Source organism: Lissotriton vulgaris, chromosome 1_1 (assembly GCF_964263255.1).
Source record: "Lissotriton vulgaris chromosome 1_1, aLisVul1.2, whole genome shotgun sequence".
NCBI classification, from domain to species: Eukaryota; Metazoa; Chordata; class Amphibia; order Caudata; family Salamandridae; genus Lissotriton; species Lissotriton vulgaris.
The window spans coordinates 1,096,242,272-1,096,262,271 of record NC_141685.1 but is presented as its reverse complement, the minus strand read 5'-3'; the positions used below and the strand labels follow the sequence as shown (position 1 = coordinate 1,096,262,271).

At 48.6% G+C, this 20,000-nt stretch overlaps 1 protein-coding gene across 1 annotated transcript in view; it reads left to right on the top strand.

The window, feature by feature from the left end:
• The window catches only part of ACO2 (aconitase 2), a 340,183-nt gene that overhangs the window by 86,673 nt on the left and 233,510 nt on the right, over positions 1 to 20,000 (top strand). Inside the window, exon 5 of the mRNA XM_086963512.1 lies at positions 2,276 to 2,434. Within this exon, the coding sequence (XP_086819638.1) occupies positions 2,276 to 2,434 (159 nt within the window). The remainder of the gene's footprint in view (positions 1 to 2,275; positions 2,435 to 20,000) is intronic.

The following is a 20,000-nucleotide window of genomic DNA, read 5'->3' as shown; positions in this document are numbered from 1 at the left end:
TGGATATATATATATATATATATATATATATATATATATATATATATATATATATATATATATATAATCTATATCAGTTTAAACGCGGCCGAAACAAGTCATGCTGAATTTGCAATAAAACGCTTGCCTTTAATTTACACGTTGTGGTCCGTACCTGTCTTTGTATTCAGGATTCTGTGTGTATGTGTATATATATATGGGAGAGCAAATAGGTATCAGCACTACCTGCATTTAAAGCAGTTTTAACTTTTGCAGTTGTTTTCACTGTCTGAAGGCAGCATGTTTTGAGAGCATTGGCGTCATTATTCTATTACAATGTAAGCACCTCGGCATGTCATTATGACTTGTTTATATTTCAGGCAGACGTGGCATACTTATATATTTTCTGTATGTATATCAGGAATTTGATTAAGTTTAATTGTTGGCATTTATTTGCTCATTGCGCAGAATGCAGTTATTCATATTCTTCAATTAACCTCTTGCACTTTGCATTTTGTTTAAGTGTTAAGACTAGTATGTTTTACCAGCTGTATTTTCGACCACACAGTCCACTTTCTATGATCATTCATGCCTGACAGAGGGAGGAGGGCTATATAATCTTGAAACTTTATGGCGCCAATTAGATTGACAAAGCCTGCTGCGCAGGCGAAACGCGTCTCTCTTTTTAAACGGGGTCGTGGGAGACCTGATGAATAATAAAGAAGCCTTATCCATGCATACCTCGAGTACGTGCCTCTTCTTCGTTGGAGCAGGATTGTCTTTGATATATATATATATATATATATATAAATAATACACACACACACATATATATATATATATATACCGTGACCAAGCCTTACGGTGAAACGCGTCGGTTTGTAACCATTTGTTGCAAATAAACTTACTTTGAAGCATCTAGGAGTGTCACGACTACTTTATGAACGCAGAAGGTTTGCTTCAGGATATATATATATATATATATATATATATATATAATACACAAACATATATCTGACTTCCGCGTAACTGTTCGTGAGAGTAATAAAAGGTTGGTCAAAATTCAAGTGGCACTGGACATTCCTCCATTAGTGTCAATGTTTGGTGGGGGCTACAACAGGCCTGGTGTTGTGTTTGTGCTATCTATCAAGCAGAAGCAAAGGGAATCCTACCATGTTCGCTAATAGGTTGGTTCCAAGACTCATTTCGTAGCAATAGCTATACCTACTTTATCTGGGAGTTCTGCTGGTTTTTTCTCTGTACTAAACTTGATTCAATAGTTTTGTTAAATCGTTCACCCCAGTCTTTAATCCTGTGATTTCCGCCTTTAATTAATTGACACTTTGGGCATGATTGAAGATCCTAGTTTCAAGGGATATGTCAGATTTGTGGTCTGTATGTTCTTCTATCACAGAAGATTCTGTAGGTTAATTATAATTGACCAAGGGATTAAACTTATTTTTGCAAGTCAGTTATATCATGTGATGGTACTATCTTAGATGGGGTGTCATGCAGGGTTTGAGCTTCAGTATGAACCTGTGCTGCAACATAATTTTCATACCCTCTAAGGAGAAGTTGGACACCACTGGGTTTAGGGGCTTTCCTTTGGGCTCCACCAAAGAGCTTAGCAATTGGCTTTTTGTTGGGCAACTGCAGAGAACTGAGGAATTAACATTGTCTACACTCACTCTATCAAATCCTCTATTGCAGTTAGGCTGCAGTTGTTGGGCCTATTTGCCATCAAACTTGCTGTTTTTTTTTTTTAACTAACTGCCCCTTGTGGTGCATCAGCTGCCTTCCTTTATCCTGTCTCCCCCCCCCCCCCATCCCCCCTCCCCTCTCAGGGGCTCAACTAACCTATGCATGACCTACAAATCAGTACCGGGGGGTTAGAATAATAAATTGCACCTCAGTAGCAAGGCTTTCTGGTTTTAGACAAGGAATCTATCAAAGGCAAAGTGATATTACATTTCTCACCAGTGAGGATGGCAGGGCACAGACTAGCAGAACGAAGATGGAGGGCCGTGCCTGGCTCGACCTCCTTTGGGCTCTCACAGACACATACTGGCCTGCTCTTGGCTCAGTTGTGCATTCAGCCAGGGCTCTTGTGGCTTGTGCGCTGCCACCCCTGCCCCCGGTGCAATCAAAATCAGTGGAGCAGGAAAATTTACAAATGTTGCTTTGTTTTTATGACTCAGTGGTGGACAAGTTTTATACACATATAGAATATTGTTAACATTGGGGAATATTGCGGGTGCCTTTTCTGCCAGTGCTTAATGTTTTTACTTCATTTTAGATCATTCTGGAGAACTATGCCTTCCCAGGAGTGTTGCTGATTGGTACAGACTCCCACACCCCAAATGGTGGTGGCTTGGGGGGAATTTGTATCGGCGTTGGAGGAGCGGATGCTGTTGATGTCATGGCAAATATTCCCTGGGAGCTGAAGTGTCCAAAGGTGAGTCTGGTGCTGTGTGGTAGCAAGACTCCAGTCAAAGCCCTGGTGCGAGGGAGTCCGTCAGTGCAGTTATTGATGTCCTTGTAGAAGTTATCTGTGGGGCTAGGTTGATTTGTGTTGTGGGCGCTGAGCCACTCTGCTTTTGTGGTTGTGCCCCAGCAACAGCATGGAAGGCTGAACCTGGTAGGGGTGTTGACTTAAGGTGTGTTGATGTGGAAGTGGATAATGAGTGGTTGTTCCCCATGAGTGGTATGAAGTTGTTTGATGCGGTCGCTTATGATGAAGATGGTCTCCAGTGTGTCTTGTGTTGGTTCTTATACGAGATGGGTGAGTTCGATGTTGCTCTAACTTTCGAGGAGTGTTCTCGAGCAGGGATAATTTCTGTCTTATGGGTGAAAGTTGAGGTCACTGTGGAGAATGTAAGCTCTGAAGTCAGTGGTGACTGGGCGACAAAGTTGGGGATGAGGTTAGTTAAGTTGGCTCATGTTCTAGACGGTCAGTAGGCAAGTGACCCATTCAGAGAAGGTTTTTGGAGATTTGCAGCTTGAAGTGCAGGTGTTCCATGAAGGGGGTGGCTTTTTCTGTAGATGTGCATTTGGTGGAATTCTTGTAGATGATAGTGAACCCTCCTCCTAGCTTGTTAAGGTGCTCCTGTCGAGATATGTTGTAGTCTGCTGGGATTGCTGTGTCAATATTGGAAACCTATGAGGGTTTGAGCCAGTTCTTCGTGATGACTGGGATATCTAGTGCGTCGCTGTTCAGCAGATGCCATATTTCGGTTATGTGTTTCCTCAGTGATTTTGTGTTGAGAAGCATGGATTTGAATGGGTGTTGACTTGCACGTTTGCTGTTGTTTGTGAGTGTGTTGGAGGCATTGGCAATATGTGTGTTAGGAGTTAGTGTTGAGGGCATTAGTATCTGCATGGGGGTGTGGGTGAGTTGCTGCTGGAGAACCAGTAGGGGGTGCCGATGGAAGCCCCTACTGTTGTGTGAGGCACAGCAGCAGTTAGGAGAACAATGTCCGGGGTCTAACGAACGAAGGAGTGCTGTGGAGTGCCCCTGGGCAGTGATCAGACCAGGATTCCTGGCGCTGGGTAAGATCCACAATCTCATGGGTGCAGATGGGCTTGCCATTGGCACAATGTAGGCGCGTCCGCTGCACATCGGTGTTTCAGCTGCCATAAATTAGGTCCTGAGAAGGAGTGCAGGGTGCCTTGATGTTATTTCATGTGCTGATTATTAATGTGAAATTAAGTCCTCTTGCTTGGCTTCTTCTTTTAAAGACTGTTTTGGTAGGAACCCAGTAATGTTACTTCCTATCCAAATGGATGATGGGAAATTCGTTGTTACTTTTTGTTCTGCTAGGTGATGGGAAATGAAGTCCTCTTGCTTCCTTTGCTTGCCTCTGTTAACTCTCAGGTTGCCCGGCACTCGAGCTGGCCATTGGAGCTTCCACTCAAAGCAAGCTACTGGGAAGCTTGATTCCGGTCCAGGGAAGACATGGCTTGGCAGTTCGGGCTGGACTGTTCCCATGAGGCACAGGGTCAGACTGATTTGCATATGGCCATGTCTGAACTGGGGTGGCTGGCGCAGTGAGCTAAAGAACGGTGATGGATTAAACCCAGATCAGTTGACTTGGGGTGAGTGTTTGTATTGTCAACGCTCCGTCCATCACCCCCTTTGGTTTAACTGTAAATACCAACATTCTGATTTGTTACTTGTGTTCTTTTTTTGTATGGACTTCCAGAGGGGATTGATGTATTGCTGGTATATTGGGAATCACTGGTATGGGCGAGGTGTGGAGGTGTGAGGGAGTGATACTGCAGAGGGTTTTACAACCATCCTTACAGTGCACGCTTGGCCAGAGACCTTCAAACTGGGGGCGGGCCCTCTGGTGGGGACCTTAAGTGATCTCGGGGGGGGGGGGGCACCATTCTCTATCCAAGAGAAGCATCTTGCTTTGTTTTAAGTGTTAAAAACATGAGCAGTAGTAAGCCACATTGTAATGGGCCATCACTAATGACAATTGTCATTTATATCCTGACTGGGAGTATGTGTAAAAAGGGGTAATAGAGCTTAACTTATATGTTTTAGACATAGTCAAACATTGGCAATTTAGCAGAAAATAATCAGGGGGGGGGCCGAGGAATTTTATTTTTTGTTTACTGGTGGGGTGTGATTAGCATCGAGAAGTTTGAAGCCCACCGCCCTAGGCATATAATAGCTTTCTTATTGCAACGAGTACTACACATTCACATACTGCTAGTGTACATGACAAGACATACCCATGCACCTTCTTCATGTTAACCTTTCACGGGGATGACCACTACACTTAATGTCAGAGGGCTTAATAGCCCCTGGGAGACTTGCTAGGTCTGGGTGTACCTGGTAAGACATATTGGGTGGCAGGTCCTACTGCAAGAGGCCAACCTTGCACCCCACTCTGAGAAACGACTCCAGATGAAGTTAGCTTCACATGTCTACTTCTCCTCTTTTTCGTCATATGCTCGGGGAGTGGCAATCCCAAGGTGTGTACCTCTTACTCTAGTATTGGAGCTTTCATAGATTCACATACCTGAATCATTTCCCCGTCGTCAAGACTGGAGTCTCCGGTATATAATAAGCAGTGCTTTGAGACGTGTTCAAGATGGTGGACGAGTAGGACGCTTCTGCTCGCCACTCCTGCCCACAGCCGGAGCCTTACCTGCATAGCGGGACCCTACCGGCAGGTTCTGCTCCGGGAGACGTACGTGATCCCTGGCTGCACTTTCGGAGCACGGAAAAACGATGGAAGCTTGTTTCGGGCGCCCGGGCCTGGCGGCGACTGTGCTGGGGCTGCCTAGGGGGCCTCAGACGGCGGCGGCTGGAGTAGAAGGCGAGAGTGTACCGCCTGGATGGATCCAGACTGCCCTGGTGGGTCCTGCCTGTGATCGTGGTGTCTGATCCCCGCAACGGTGTTACCCCGGCCGAGATTCTGCCACTCCCGCGGGCTGTCTGATGCCCGTCAGAGGTGACGGCAAGATGGCGGCGCCCACCCGCGCCTGAGGCCCCGCGGGCTGGGGGAGCGAAGAGGCGGATTGCTGACGGAGGCGGTACTTGTGGACAAGGTCGGAGGTCGCCCTGGTGAGTTCCGGCGGTGAGTGAGGGGCCGGCGCTGTCTGGTGCCTGTGTCCTGGCTGCCCATGCGCCGAGTCCCTGGCTGATACAAGATGGCGACACAGCCCACTGCAGTGACTGTCTGGAGCGAGTGACCATCCGGTGGGAGCCTGGACGGTGAGTGAATACCGCTGATCTAACGCTGCGCTACGGGCACTGAAGCTCGCACCCCTGTGGTGCGCATTGCGGCGGCATTGCGGATCTGTGTGATCCCAGGGCATTGGTGACCGACCCCGTTGCCTGCAGCGGTTGACGACGGAGTGGGAGAGCCTGACGAGGTGGGAGAGGTGCGAGGGGCCTAGCAGCGGTTCACTGCCTAAACGCCATTAGGACAGCCTCACTGAGACACCGTGGGGTCCCTGCAGGTCTTGCCAGCTAGGAGTGCCATAGAGACAGCGATTGGGACCAGCCTTCCTCCCTGGGTGCCTCATAGTGCGGCCCGAGCGACTGGACTGGCCTGCGGCTGTTGGGGACAGTACGAGCGGGCATAGAGTGTCTTTGGGGGACAAGCGGTGGCTGGCGTGGCCAACCTATGGGATACCCTACATTGGAGAGGCGATGCGGTGGTCCCAGAGCACCCCCGTGGGAATGCCTACCATCCCCGCAGCTAACACCACTGATGGAGATTTTAGGGCCCTTTTGCTCTCCTGGACATTGTGGTTGCGGCACATCTGGATAGGGCACACCTATCGTCTGGACTCTCTTCACGTGGGCCCGTGGGCGGCCATCGAGCTCCGGGTGCCTGACTGGAGACTTGCTACGCCCTTGCTCACAGGTGTTGACTCTGGCTGAGTGACCCTCCTGCCCTTCTCTATTCTGGCGGTCGCTAGGGTTGAGAGAGCCCTTCTGGTGTGACCTGGGGTTAGCCACCATAGCACAGGGACGGGATTGGACATTGGCTTTGTGGCTAGGTGCGTGGGCGCTCTCTACAAGACCTTGGTCCAGCACCGACATCACGAGGTGCTGGTGCGGTGGATGGGTGCGACTGGAGCTACCCTGTCCCAGGCTGGCTGACCGGTCCTCTTTATGGCGACCTCCAAGAACCGGAAAGACAGGTTCGTCAAAGACATTTCTTTAAACCGGCACTGGGGGAGCAGACGCTATGCCGTAGGCGACCGGGGTAACTGAACAGCGAGTCCCGGCGGAGATCGATGGTCCTGTCACGCGCGCTGTCTTGGAGTTACTCTTTGCAGATCGTACCAGGGAATATCATGCCATGAAAAAAGGATCTTACGACCGAAATCCGAGATATGGGCAGGGATCTTGACTCTGTGGGGGGTTAGATGATTTGGAGAATCAGACGGCGGCCAGGGACGAAGAGGTGTCTCAGCTTCAACAGGAGGTGCTTCGCCTTCGTGAGCAACATTTGGATCTTCAAACCCACACAGAAGACCTAGAAAACCACTCGGGTCGAAATAACATCCGGATTTGTACAGTTCCACAGTGTTAGGAAGCTTCTGATAGAGAGGCCTTTGTCGTTGACCTGTTCTGCCACATTCTGGGAGGTCCCCCTGACCTGAAGTTCTGGCTGGATCGCACGCACCGTGTAGGCCTCAGGAGGTCAGCAACAGCCCCGCTGCCTGACATCCTGTCATGTGTTCATAAGGAGAGCATCCTGCGGGAGGCACGTTCGAAGCACCCTATTGAATTCCGCTCCTGCAAACCGCTCCTTTTTCAAGATCTAGCGGCCTCCACCCTTCAGAAGCGGCGCGATTTCCGGCCTATTGCCACATTTCTTCGCTCCAAGGATGTTGCATACTCCTGGGGGCACCCCTTTAGGCTCATTTTCAAGTGGGAGGGTAAGCTCCGCCAGATCTGCACTGTGGAGGAGGCTTCCTTTCTCCTGCGCATCCCGGAGGTGACACGCAACAGTCCTGAGAAGCAAGCTAGCCCCGCTCAGCGATAGGATAGTGGCCGCTGGAGGAGAGTGGACAACCCACGGTGTATTTCTCGTCCAGACACCGAAGCTATGGCCAAAGAACGTTCAGCAGTCCTCCGCTCCTTATCGGAGGACTCCATCCTCACTTCCGCTGACTGATATGGCCATTTTCTAGTAGCATGTTGTCCACCTTTGCTTCTTTAGTTCAGATTCCTGGGGGACTACTCTAGTGGTTTGGGCTGGGTCCGGGCTGGGGCCGGGCAGAAGGGGGGGGGGGGGGGGGAGAGATACTCCTGCTATCCATCCCACCTCTCACTGCAGGCGGCTCACCTGGGACTTTGGTGAACTTTGCATATGACAGTTCTTCTGGGTTTGTTGGGTAGGGGTTTTCGTTTTATGATGTTGCTTTTTTTTATGGAGTTCTCTCCTCCTCCGCTGTTGAGCCATGTTCTCCACCTGGGCCTCTGTACCTGTCCTGGGTCTTTCAGCCGGATGGGTTAGTTGCGGCAGCCTTACCTCTCCGTTCCCATGGTCCCTGATATCCATATTGTGTCCTTAAATGTGAAAGGCTTTAACAGCTCTGCTAAATGAAGAGCACTGCTATCTTACCTAGAACGCTCTGATGCCCACATATGTTTAATTCAAGAGACATACCTCCTTACGGCAGATACCCACGCCTTCGATCACGGGCATTTCCGAATCAAATGTTTTCATCCGCTACTTCTAAAACTGCAAGGGTTGCCCTCTTGGTTCCTCCCGCTTTCCGGGCCGGGTGGGTAGCAAACAAGCTGAAATCAAGGGGCGGTTTCTGGCCTATACCTTTACATTAGACACTCACACGTTTGTGCTGGCTTCAGTTTACGCTCCCAATAGTGGCCAAGAGGGCTTCACGTTAAAACGGTCATTCAGGACATCGAAGGGTTGCCAGACCGGGCGGTTTTGTGGGGAGGGGACATTAACTTGGTCTTAGATGGGGACTTGGCCCGTTCAGGTCGGCAATGGGGTCAGACGGGGACCTTGTCCAATGCTGGGAAGCGCCTTTTGACTGACACCGGGCTCACTGACATTTGGAGACATAAACACCCTCACACCAGGGCGTACACGTTTTATTCACACCCGCACAAAACTTACTATTGCATAGACTATTTCTTTACCTCCGACCTGCTCACACAGCGCGCCAGCGAGGTTGAGATTCTTCCCTGCCCATTGTTCGATCATTCTGCGCTGTGCCTCTCCCTGACCTTTCCCTCAAGACTCGTTCCTCAACTATTTTGGCATTTGTGGGAGATCATGCTCCAGCGTCCCTCAGTAGTGTGGCAGGTTGAGGAGAGCATGACGGACTACTTGGCTTTAAATGATACACCAGATGTTTCTATGTCGACCCTTAGGGAGGCGATGAAGGCAGTTCTTAGGGGGGGTCTTCATTGGCATCGCATCCGCGGACAATAAAGACAGAAGGGAGAAGTGGGCCCAACTGTTAGCCAAAGTAGTGGAACTAGAACGTATTCACCAGCGCACTGGAGCGCCGAGGGTCGCGCACAACTCGCTGGGTTAGATATTGACCGGGCAGAGTATGCAGCTTTACGCCTTAAGTATTCTTTCTATGTTGGGGGCGATCGTCGCGGGCGCCTACTCGCCAATCACCTCCGAGCCCAGCGTCAAGCACAAAAGGTGACATTAATACAGAACACTGGGAGGCAGGACTGTAGCGAAGATGAGACGATCGCTTAGGCTTTTCGGCAATTTTATGCATCATTATATTCGACTCAGGCACTACCTGATACTGCACCGTCTCGGTTTCTCCAGAAAGCGGCCACCTCCACGTTACTACTGTCACATGCGGCGGAACTGGAAGCCCACGTTAGAGTTGAGAAGGTTATCTCTGCGATTGCCCGACTTAAGCATAACAAATCTCCGGGTCCCGATGGGTTTTCTTCGGGTTTTTATAAGAAATTTTGCGGAAAGCTGGCCCCTATTCTTGCGCGCGTTTTTAATTATGTAGGATCAACGGAGTCTTCCCTTTTCCATTCCGCTATGTCAGAAGCTTTAATAACTGTAATACCAAAGCCTGGGAAAGATCAGTTTCTGCGACTCATATCTCCCTATATCACTTCTTAACGTGGACTTAAAGATATTTACCAATATCTTGACGACGCAGCTCTCCAAATATCTCCCCGGCCTGATAGATCCGGATCAATCCGGTTCTGTCCCCGGGCGTCAGTGCTCGGATAATACTAAATGCCTTCTCCATCTTATGGACCGTTCCGAACGATTCCCGGCGGAACGCATGATCCTCTGTCGACGCTGAGAAGGCGTTTGATAGGATCCACTGGCTGTATCTCCGAGCAATCCTGCTTCACTTTGGCCTCCCTGAGCATTTCATAGCCCGGGTCTTCCAGTACTATGCAAATCCCACTGCCACAGTACGGGTGAATGGGGTGGCGTCTGCGGCTTTCCCAATACGAAGGGGGACTAGGCAGTAGTGTTCGCTGTCGCCGCTGCTTTTTGCCTTGTACATGGAGCCCCTAGCCCAACGCATTCTGGATGACCCATCGATCCGAGGAGTGTTCTTTGGAGGGTCTGAGCACAAGCTTTGTCTTTATGCCGACGACGTGGTGGCGACCCTGGAACGTCCTCGCAATTCCTTGCCGGCTTTGCTGGACGAGTTGGCTCAATTCGCCTTATCATTGGGCTTCCAGATCAATGTGCATAAGTCGCCAGCGCTTAGCTTGTCCCTAGAGCCGGAGACGCTGGTGCTTCTCCAGCGGGCCTATCAGATCCAGTAGGTCCAGGACACCATCTCATATCTAGACCTCCAGGTGGCCCCTACTATATCTCTTACCAGACAACTGAATTACTCACGCCTATTGAAACAAGTGCGAGCATCACTCCGTAAATGGAGGCCTTACTCCCTCTCATGCTTAGGACGCATAGCGGCAGTGAAGATGGTACTGTTACACCAAGTTCTCTACCTTTTTCACACACTCCCGTTGATGCCCCCCACGGGCTTCTACAAACCCTGCAGAGGGACATAGAGCGATTTATCTGGCGGGACCAAAGAGCTCGGATGCACTGCGATCTCACCTACCGGGATCCGTAAGAGGGTGTTTTAGGGATCCCAGATATTTTGGCATATTGGCGGGCGGCCCAGCTACGGGCTTTGGTGGAATAACCATCAAGAGTCCGAGAAACATTGGTTATTTATGGATAGGGCTCTCGCAACTCACTCTTTGGGGGGGTGTCCTTTTTGCCCCGTCAGAGCTGCCATCGCAATTTGTACTTATCTGAGGTGACCCAGCCCATTATGGCGGCTTGGGACAAGACTGCGACTGCGAGAGGACTTACCACTTTTCCGTCACCCATCACGCCTATTGTGAAGAACACAGACTTTACGCCCGGCCTTGACTATAGGGAGTTTCAACATTGGACAACGGAAGCTACCTGATCCATTGGGCACTTCTTTGATCTCTCTGGCCTACGTCCGTTTGAGGAGTTCCGTACTGACTCTGGGCTTCCTGAAACTGAGCGATTTCATTATCTTCAGATTAGACACTGGGTACTACAGGAAGTGATACGGGAGGGAGCGGAGCGGTTGCTAACGCTGTTTGAGAGGTGGCTCATTTCGAGACACAATGATGTGCGCCTGACGTCGGACATGTACAAGTTTGTGAGGGTCCCCTCGGACACAGCGAAAACAGCGTGGCAACTGCTGTGGGAGGGCGAGCTGGGAAGGGAACTTTACCCGAAAGAATGGAAAGATATTCACCATCGGGCCCATCGCACGGCTCGTAATGTGGCATCCATTGAAACGGCCAACAAACTGGCCACGTACTGGTATTTGACGCCTGTAAGGCTCCATAAGAGCAACCCCTCGCGCAGTCAGTTGTGCTGGCGAGGCTGCGGTGCGCCAGGTACTCTCACTCACTTGCTCTGGGCATGCCCTTCCCTGGGAACATACTGGTCACGAATAGATGAGGTTGACTCCCATTTCGAGACACAGATCCCGAGATTCCCGGCCTATGTTCTTCTTGGTCTCCCCAATGCCATCACCTTCCCGCTCCATTCTAGGAGAGGCAAACAAATAGCCCTGACGTTAGGGGCTGCAGTACAGAACGTCCTGACACACTGGGGCTCCACGGTACTTCCTACCCGGTTAGGCTGGTTACACAAAGTGTGGTATATCTTAGGGAAGATTTCTCTCTCCCTAACCAACCCAGAGGCCTCCTTCCACGAACCCTTTTGTATCGCTGTTGACCTCTGAATTTACAGAGCTCACATGTCCCAAATATCTTTTGCAACCCATAACCTTTTTTATGTAAAAAAGGACCAAACTTTTCCCTTAGCCAATCAAAGCTATTCACCCTCTAGAACCCTCGTGAGAGAACCTTTTACCCCTCAGATTTGCTACTGGCACGTTGTGCTAGGGAGTCACCTTTGAGCTCTGCTCAAACTGGATTTCCAACTTTGTAGAAGGTTGTTTTCATTCTATTTTCTTGGGGATTTGAGATTTTTGTGACCTGTTTCTCACCTACATCCTGTAGAATGTCTGGAAAAGAGAAAAAAGGGTCTTTTTAGAGCCTGTGCCACTGCCACTTGCTCTAAAAAGAGACTCTACACTGATTACCCACTAGAAGACTGCATTTATTGTCTTTATCAGGACCAGCAAGCCAAGGACTGAAAGGTACTTTGCACTTTCTCTAGCAAGACCCTTAGAGATCGTGAGGGACGCCTTTTAATATGGCTTCAGAAGATCAAGGCCAGAAAGAAGGTGGTTTCTAGTGATACTGACCAGGAGTCCTCCACTTCCTCTAGGAGATCTCAAAAAAGAACAAGATCTCCTCAGGCTCATTCCTCAGGGTAACGTCCTGAGAAGGCCCTAAAAAAGACCACTCATGGGTCTTCAGGGTGTAGTCTTTCCAAATCTCCTCAGCCAAGCGAAAAGGAGAGCAAAGGACGCGCTTCTAAGGAAAAAGTATCCAAGAGAGCCTCTTCTGAGCCTTCAAAGACCCCACCTTTGGTCCAAGAGTCCTTCAAGAAGCCATCCTCTAGTATTCCTGAGGAGAGAAGCAAAAAATCGACATAGTCTACCGGTTCGTCGACGAAGAAGTCCTAGTCTACGGCGACGACCACAGAGGTACAGAAGCTGCCAATGATTGTGATCGTGTCGACGGGTAGCGTCGACGCCGGTAACCTAGACGCCGGTAACCTAGACGCCGGTAACCTATACGCCAGCAGTGATGACGACGACCATGTCGACGACTGGGTCGTCATAGACTGTGATGACAACGGGGGAACGTCGATGAGGATTACTGTGTCGTCGGCGAGGAAAGGTTCTAGTGCAGTGTTGACGACGACAACATCGTCGACGGTAGTGTCGACGGCGATCTCGTCTACTGGCTCGTCGATGAGGAAAACTCCAGAGGAAGAAGATCACATCAGCAGTGACTTCCACGAGCAAGATTACTCCTCTGGTTCCATCGCACCTTTTGGAGGAGAAAGAATCTGATGAGGAGGAGGATGACGGACCCTTCGGTTACACCAGTAGCCCATCGCAACTCCACGTGAAATGTCAGGAGGCTGATGATGAAGTGGGTTATGAAGAATATCACAGCCTCTCACAGCATCGTTACCAACAAGGACCTCCGGAGGAGAAGGTCGGTATGCCATCCTCAATGATGATGGACTTGCAGTTCATGTTGGCAGATAAGAGGAGGTTTCCTCCATGAGTAGTCCCTCAGGAAGGTCCTCTTTCACGTCCCCGTTCTATTCCGACTACTCCAGTCCGCAGCAGAGAATCGCTACTGGACACTACTCCACAGATGCCTCGGATCCAACATCACCAGGATCCGGTTACCACGGATGAAGAGGACCATGAGGAGGGGGAGCTAACGGCGCCCCACAAAGAATGGGATGACTATCTAATCCCATCCCCACTATTACCCACTCAAGGGCCGGTGGATTCTCCACCAGTGGATATTGGTGGATTCCACAACTTGATGGAAAGAGCTGCAAAAAGATTTCAGCTGCCTATGAAGACAACTCAGGCAGAATGTTTTCTTTATGACTTTAAAGAGCCTTATCAAAAATCAGTCTGATCCATACCAATCAACCATGTATGGAAGGAAGGTTTGCAGGTGATGACAACCCAAGCGACGGTTACACCTGTGCTCGCTAGGTTGGACAAGAAGTATAAGGCACGCTCGGACGCTCCAGCGTGTTTGCCGGGCCATCCTAAACCGGACTATCATTTCGCAGGCAGCGCAACAAAAATCGAAGGACCAGTCCGCGCCTATTTCTGCCCCTCCGGACAAGGAGGGACGGCGTTTGGACAATGCAGGTAAAAGATTCTCCTCGATTTCAGCTCTCCTAGTCAGAGCAGCTAATGCCCTTGCCATTCTGGGCAGATATGACAGGCAGATGTGGTGCAATGTAGCACCATATGTCGACCTCCTTCCGGAAGACAGTAAACGGGAGGCGAAGAAGATTCTGCAGGAAGGTGAGAGAACTTCAGCTGAAGTCATCGAGTGTGCCATGGACATAGCCACCACAGCCTTTCGTTCCCTAGGAGGAGCAGCAGTTTTACGGCGCCAGGGTTGGCTGAGGGCCACTGCCTTTAGACCGGAGGTTAAAAATAAGATTCTGGATCTAACTTTTGATGGGGAAGATTTGTTTGGACGTCTGGTGGATGAGACCCTTCAGAGTATTAAGGAGGGCACGGATACGGCGAAGGCCTTGGGTTGCAGTATCGGAAGGTGCCCTTTCGAGGCGTCCGTGGAGGAGGACAACCTTCTTACAGAGGTGGATACCAACAAGGAAGATGTACCTCCTATTCTTCCTCATCACAGCACTACCGGCAGCAATACGGCCAGAGGCAGTCTGGAAGCTACATTAAGTCCGCTCCCAGAGGACGAGGACGTCGTCCAGGTAAAGATAACAACAAAAGACAATGACAACCTTCAAACTCTGGATTTTTATCTTCCTACCCTGTCAAATGTTCCCCTGGGTGGAAGAGTAACTTATTATTTACGTCCGTGGCAGAGAATAACATCAGACAAATGGGTCCTCCACATAATAAAATTCGGACATAGTCTAAAATTTCTATGCTTCCCTCCTCCCACGCCACCTACGTATCAAGAAGTCAAACACCTATCTCAAATGCGTCTGGAGATTTGGACAATGCTCCGAAAGGGAGAAATAGAACCGGTACCGAACTCCCAAAGAGGATAAGGATTTTATTCCTGTTTCTTCTTGATCCGGAAGAATGCTCTCAAGTGGCGTCCGATCCTGGACATACGGTTTTTAAATGCCTATCTCAAGAAACAGTCATTCAGAATGGTGACCCTCCAAGATATTCTGCTACTCTTAAACCCAGGAGATCAGATGACCTCCCTAGATTTACAGGGTGCATTTTCTAATATCCCCATCCATCCTTCCCACAGAAAGTACCTTTGATTTACAGTGGCCAAAAACCATTACCAGTTCAAAGTGCTGCCTTTCGGCCTCAAATCTGCCCGAGAATTTTTAAAAAAATATCTGGCACCAGTGGCAGCTTATCTCCGAAGACAAAAACACCAAATATTCCCATACCTAGATGACTGGTTGATAAAGGGACCATCGCAGAAGGCGGCTCAAGCTTCAACTTCAGCTTGCATGGACTTGTTTGCAGATCTGGGTCTGACTTTAAATGTAGAAAAATCGTCTCTTCAACCATCCAGAAGGATCACGTTTCTGGGTGCAATCCTAGATATGACTCAAAACAAGGCATTCCCATCCATAGAAAGGAAATTGGGACTCATCTCTCTGGCCAAAGAGTTCAGGAGAAGAAAGTGTCTTTCAGTCCAAAAATACAAATCACTTCTGGGGACAATGTCTTCATGCATACCACTCATTCCCTTGTGTCGATTGAGAATGCTTCCGTTAAAAGAGGCGCTAGATCTACAGTGGTGCCAAGCAAAGTGATCGTTAGAGGACAAGATCAGTCACGCAACCATTGTTACAAGCGATAGCGTGGTGGACTCACAGAAGCAATGTCTCAGTGGGTCTTTCCTTCCTGACCGAACCAGCTCCATTAGTGGTTAACACAGATCCCTCTCTCGAAGGATGGGGAGCAGTCATCCAGGTGTTACAAGTCAGCGGCCGATGGAAACAACAGGAACTACACCTTCACATAAACCTATTGGAATTAAGGAAATTAGGATTGGCATTGTTGACCTTCCTGCCGAGAGTAGAAGAAAGATCGGTGTTAGTGCGGACAGACAACACGAACGCAATGTACTATATAAACAAACAGGGGGGCACAAGATCGCTCTCTCTGTCAAGAGAAGCTCAGAAAATATGGAAATGGGCTATAAATCACAAGGTAACAATGAAGGCTGTACATCTTCCAGGGGTTCAGAACAAGACAGCGGACACTCTCAGAAGCCAAAAGACGACCTGTCACGAGTGGGAAATCGATCAGGACACACTACTAAAAATCTTTGCCAAATGGGGAATACCAACAGTGGATCTGTTTGCCACAGCCCATAACAAGAAATGCCAATTCTTTGCAAGCTGGCATCACCAAAGGGGATCGTTGGGGAATGCGTTTTCGATGGCATGTCAGGCGTCTTTGCCTACGCTTTTCCGCCGATTCCCCTCCTGGCGCGAGTGCTCACAAAGATGAAGAAGGAACCGTGCAGGATAATACTAATAGCCCCTTGATGGCCCAGGCAGCACTGGTTCACGGAACTGCTCCTTTTACAAGAGACCGAGCCAATGCGTCTACAGCCAATACCAGAACTATTGACTATGGCTCAGGGACAAGTGCAGCATCCAGACCCGACATCACTGCAATTAGCTGCCTGGCTCCTGAATACAGAGAATTTCATCGCTTAAACTTTACGACAGAATGCAGAGAGATCCTGGCAAAGGCGAGGGCTGAAAGCACTAATAAGACATATAGGATGAAATGGAAAAGATTCTGCTTGTGGTGTCAGGAGAACGACTTACAGCCTCTGCAAGCAGAGGTACATCAGATCATCCCATATTTACTAAGGCTGGCAAAGTCTGGATTGGCCCATGCCTCTATTAAAGTGCATTTGGCGGCGATCTCTAGATACAGAAGTAAACTGGTCCATCTTGGTGGTCGTAGAGGATTGTAAAGCAGTTCATGAAGGGGTGGTTTAGAGTTTACCCACCTGTCAGGCCTCCACCTTCTCTATGGCAACTGAATATTGTTTTATCACAATTGATGAAACCACCAGTTGAACCAATTCACAAAACGGATCTAAAATTCCTATCTTGGAAGGTGGCTCTATTAATAGCTCTAACATCAGCCAAGAGAGTGGGAGGAATACAGGCACTTACAACGCAAAAACCTTTTATGCAATTCAGAGAGGACAGGTTGGTGCTCAGAACAAATCCGAAATTTATTCCAAAGGTGCCAATGGATTTCCACTTGAATGAGCCATTAAAACTTAAAAGATTCTTTCCTCCACCATCTACGTTGGCAGAGAGAACTCTCCACAATCTGGAAGTTCAGCGTTGTCTGAAATTTAATTTACAAAGGACAAGAACTTTCAGAAAATCAACATAATTGTTTGTGGCTTTTAGTACCCCCAGGAAAGGATTCCTGTTGTCGAAACGGGGAATTGCAAAATGGATCTCAAACGCCATTCAATTCTGTCATCAGGCGGCGGGAAAGCCGTTGAGTGCACGTGTTTGTGCACAGTCAACAAGAGCGGTATCAACCTCTACTGCTCTATTTTCAGGCGTCTCTATTCAGGACATCTGCAGGGCGGCTACCTGGAGGAGTATGCATACCTTTACCAGACATTACTGCCTGGACGCTCACACAAGAGGCGATGTAGCAGTGGGACAAGCTGTACTGAGGAACCTTTTCCAATAACGGCGAGCCTTCTTTGTCATCCCTCCTTCCTTGGTTGGTAAGGAAAGCACATTTTATTATTGTACACTATTTGTTATAACATTTATGAACAATCTGTCTATGGATATTTTTATACAGCTATTGCTACGAGAGAATGATATGTGTTACCTATTTGGGAAAGTAGGTGACAGAACAAAATGTGCCATGATTTACTGCTCGCTATTCTGATTCAGGTTTGTGAATCTATAAAAGCTCCAATACTGGAGTAAGAAAACAAGTTACTTACCTGTAACTGTAGTTCTCCAGTATTGTAAGCTTTCATAGATTCACATACGCCCGCTCACCTCGGATTAGGCCTAAAGAGTGTTATAGCACAAGTGCCCGAAAATCTGAGGGGCAAAAGGTTCTCTCAGGAGGGTTCTAGAGGGTGAGGAGCTCTGATTGGCTATGGGAAAAATGTGGTCCTTTTTTACATAACAAAGACTATGGGTTGCAAAAGGGAAATGGGCCTAGGCCTTTTTTTCAGTTAGCTATACTGCTAAGCATTGCTTTTTATATACCGGAGACTCCCGTCTCGACGACGGGGAAATGATTCAGGTATGTGAATCTATGAAAGCTTCCAATACTGGAGAACTACAGTTAGTGGTAAGTAACTTGTTTTCTTTGTGCAGGGCATTGAGACAGCACATTATGACAGAGAATGTCTGTGGGGCAAACACGGAAGACCCACATTTTTTTTTAAACTGTTCATATTTTGTTTTTAACCATTCAGCCATAATCTCAATAGGTGAGTAGTATACACAACAAATATTACCTTGTTACAATTATTTGTTATTGTCATGCACAAAGAGAATATATTTTGGGAGTTCATCCTCCAGTGTTCCTTTCCGTCTGATACATTATATGTGGTCCACTTGGGTTGCTTCCCCTAAGGTAGAGAAATTATTAATCTTTAACTCATGGTTCCTGCGTGTTAAGATGCATACCATCAAGTTCACTGCCCTCCACCTCCAAAACATAGTAACTTAACCATGGCTGCCTGATTTTTTTGTAGTTTTTGGGACACCCTCTAGCCTTGTAGGTTGTGTTCTCTGCCCCCATATAGAATTCCATATTGGCCAGCCATTCTGCAAGAGTGGGTGAGTCTGTCCTTCCCCAGTGTCTGGCGATGTCTTGTTTTGCCACTATAAGCCCCAGATTGCACAGTAGTAGCTGGTATCTAGGAATATCTACGTCCGTAGGGATGCCCAGAATAATATATTTGGGATCAAAAGGTATCTGCGTTTCTAATATCCTGTATTATTTGTGACCAATATATTTGTACTTGCGGGCCTTCCCACAGTGTGTGGATATAGGTGCCTTGGTTGGTTTTGCAGCACATACAATTTGGTGTCTCCGCCATAACCATCGAGTGGAGTGTAGCTCGGTCATAATACTCCCTGTGAAGGACTTTGAATAGTATTAGCCATAGACTGAGGTTAATTGCGACCTCTCTCGTGCATCAATGCTGCCTCCCACTCTATTTCTTCTAAGGGGCCGGTGGTTTCCTCCCATTTACTTCTAAGAGATACCAGTCTGCCGGGAATGTTATTTCTGAAGTAGGGGATCTCTGTGTATAGTCATAATCTAGTGAATAGTCCCGCCCATGTGCGTGGACCCCGGAGCAATAAAAAATAATCTCTTAAAGTGTCGAAAAAAATGCAGAACTGCACAGACACTTAAGAGAGAATTTAAAGACATATAATGCAGCCTATAAACAGGCTACACTGTCCAGTACTTCAACTAGAAATTCCACCAAAAATCCACAAACAGCAAAGCCTGTCCAGATTTCCCTTGCCTTCAGCAAAAACCCCTCTGGAATGATAGAGAGGAAGACATGGACAGACAAGCCCCATAGGCTGCCATTATGTGGCTCCGAACAGGATACTGTGCCTTTAAGAGAACTTTCCAGAACTTCACAGTATCCCAGAATGCCCTGCAGGTCCCTTTTACTTTCAGTTCTTTTTTCCGGCTCCTGCTAGCAGGACCCTGGAGCATTAAGCTCTCCCTTTGTAGGGTTTTTTGGTGATTTTTTTCACTGCTTTTTCTCAAGTTAAGTGCTTTATTGTACTTTGGTGCCTTTCTCCTTTGTCTTGCACTCTGTTTTTTGTCGAATATGCCTGCTTTATTCGATAAATGCCCGAAGTGCTCCAGGAAGAAGGCCAAATCGGATCCCCATGAGGTGTGTATCCCTCTGCCTTCCTTCTTCACATATCCCTGAGGAGTGTGTGATATGTCAAGGCTTCTCTGGCAGGACCCTGAAGGACAGGAAGAAGATCAGACTTTAGAGCCTCGAGGAAAGAAGATTGAAGGCACAAGTTGGGTCTGGAGGGGCTTCTTCTGCCAATGCTGAGGCCTCTGGGGGGCTCCCCAGGGGCAGGAAGGCCAGCAAACGCCACCATTCTCCGCCTGGGTCCTTTGCGCCCACTACGGCGTCGAGAGGGATGACTACGGTCTGCTCCCTGTCGTCGGAGACTAAACAACGCTCGGCGTCGAGGGATGTTACTAGACCTTCGAAGTCCCCGGTGACTGTTTCTTCGTCGTCAACGTCTGCGTCGAGCTTTCGACGCAGACAGGCCCGGCGTCGGCGCTCGCCGTCGAGGCGACACCGCCGTTCGACGTCGGCG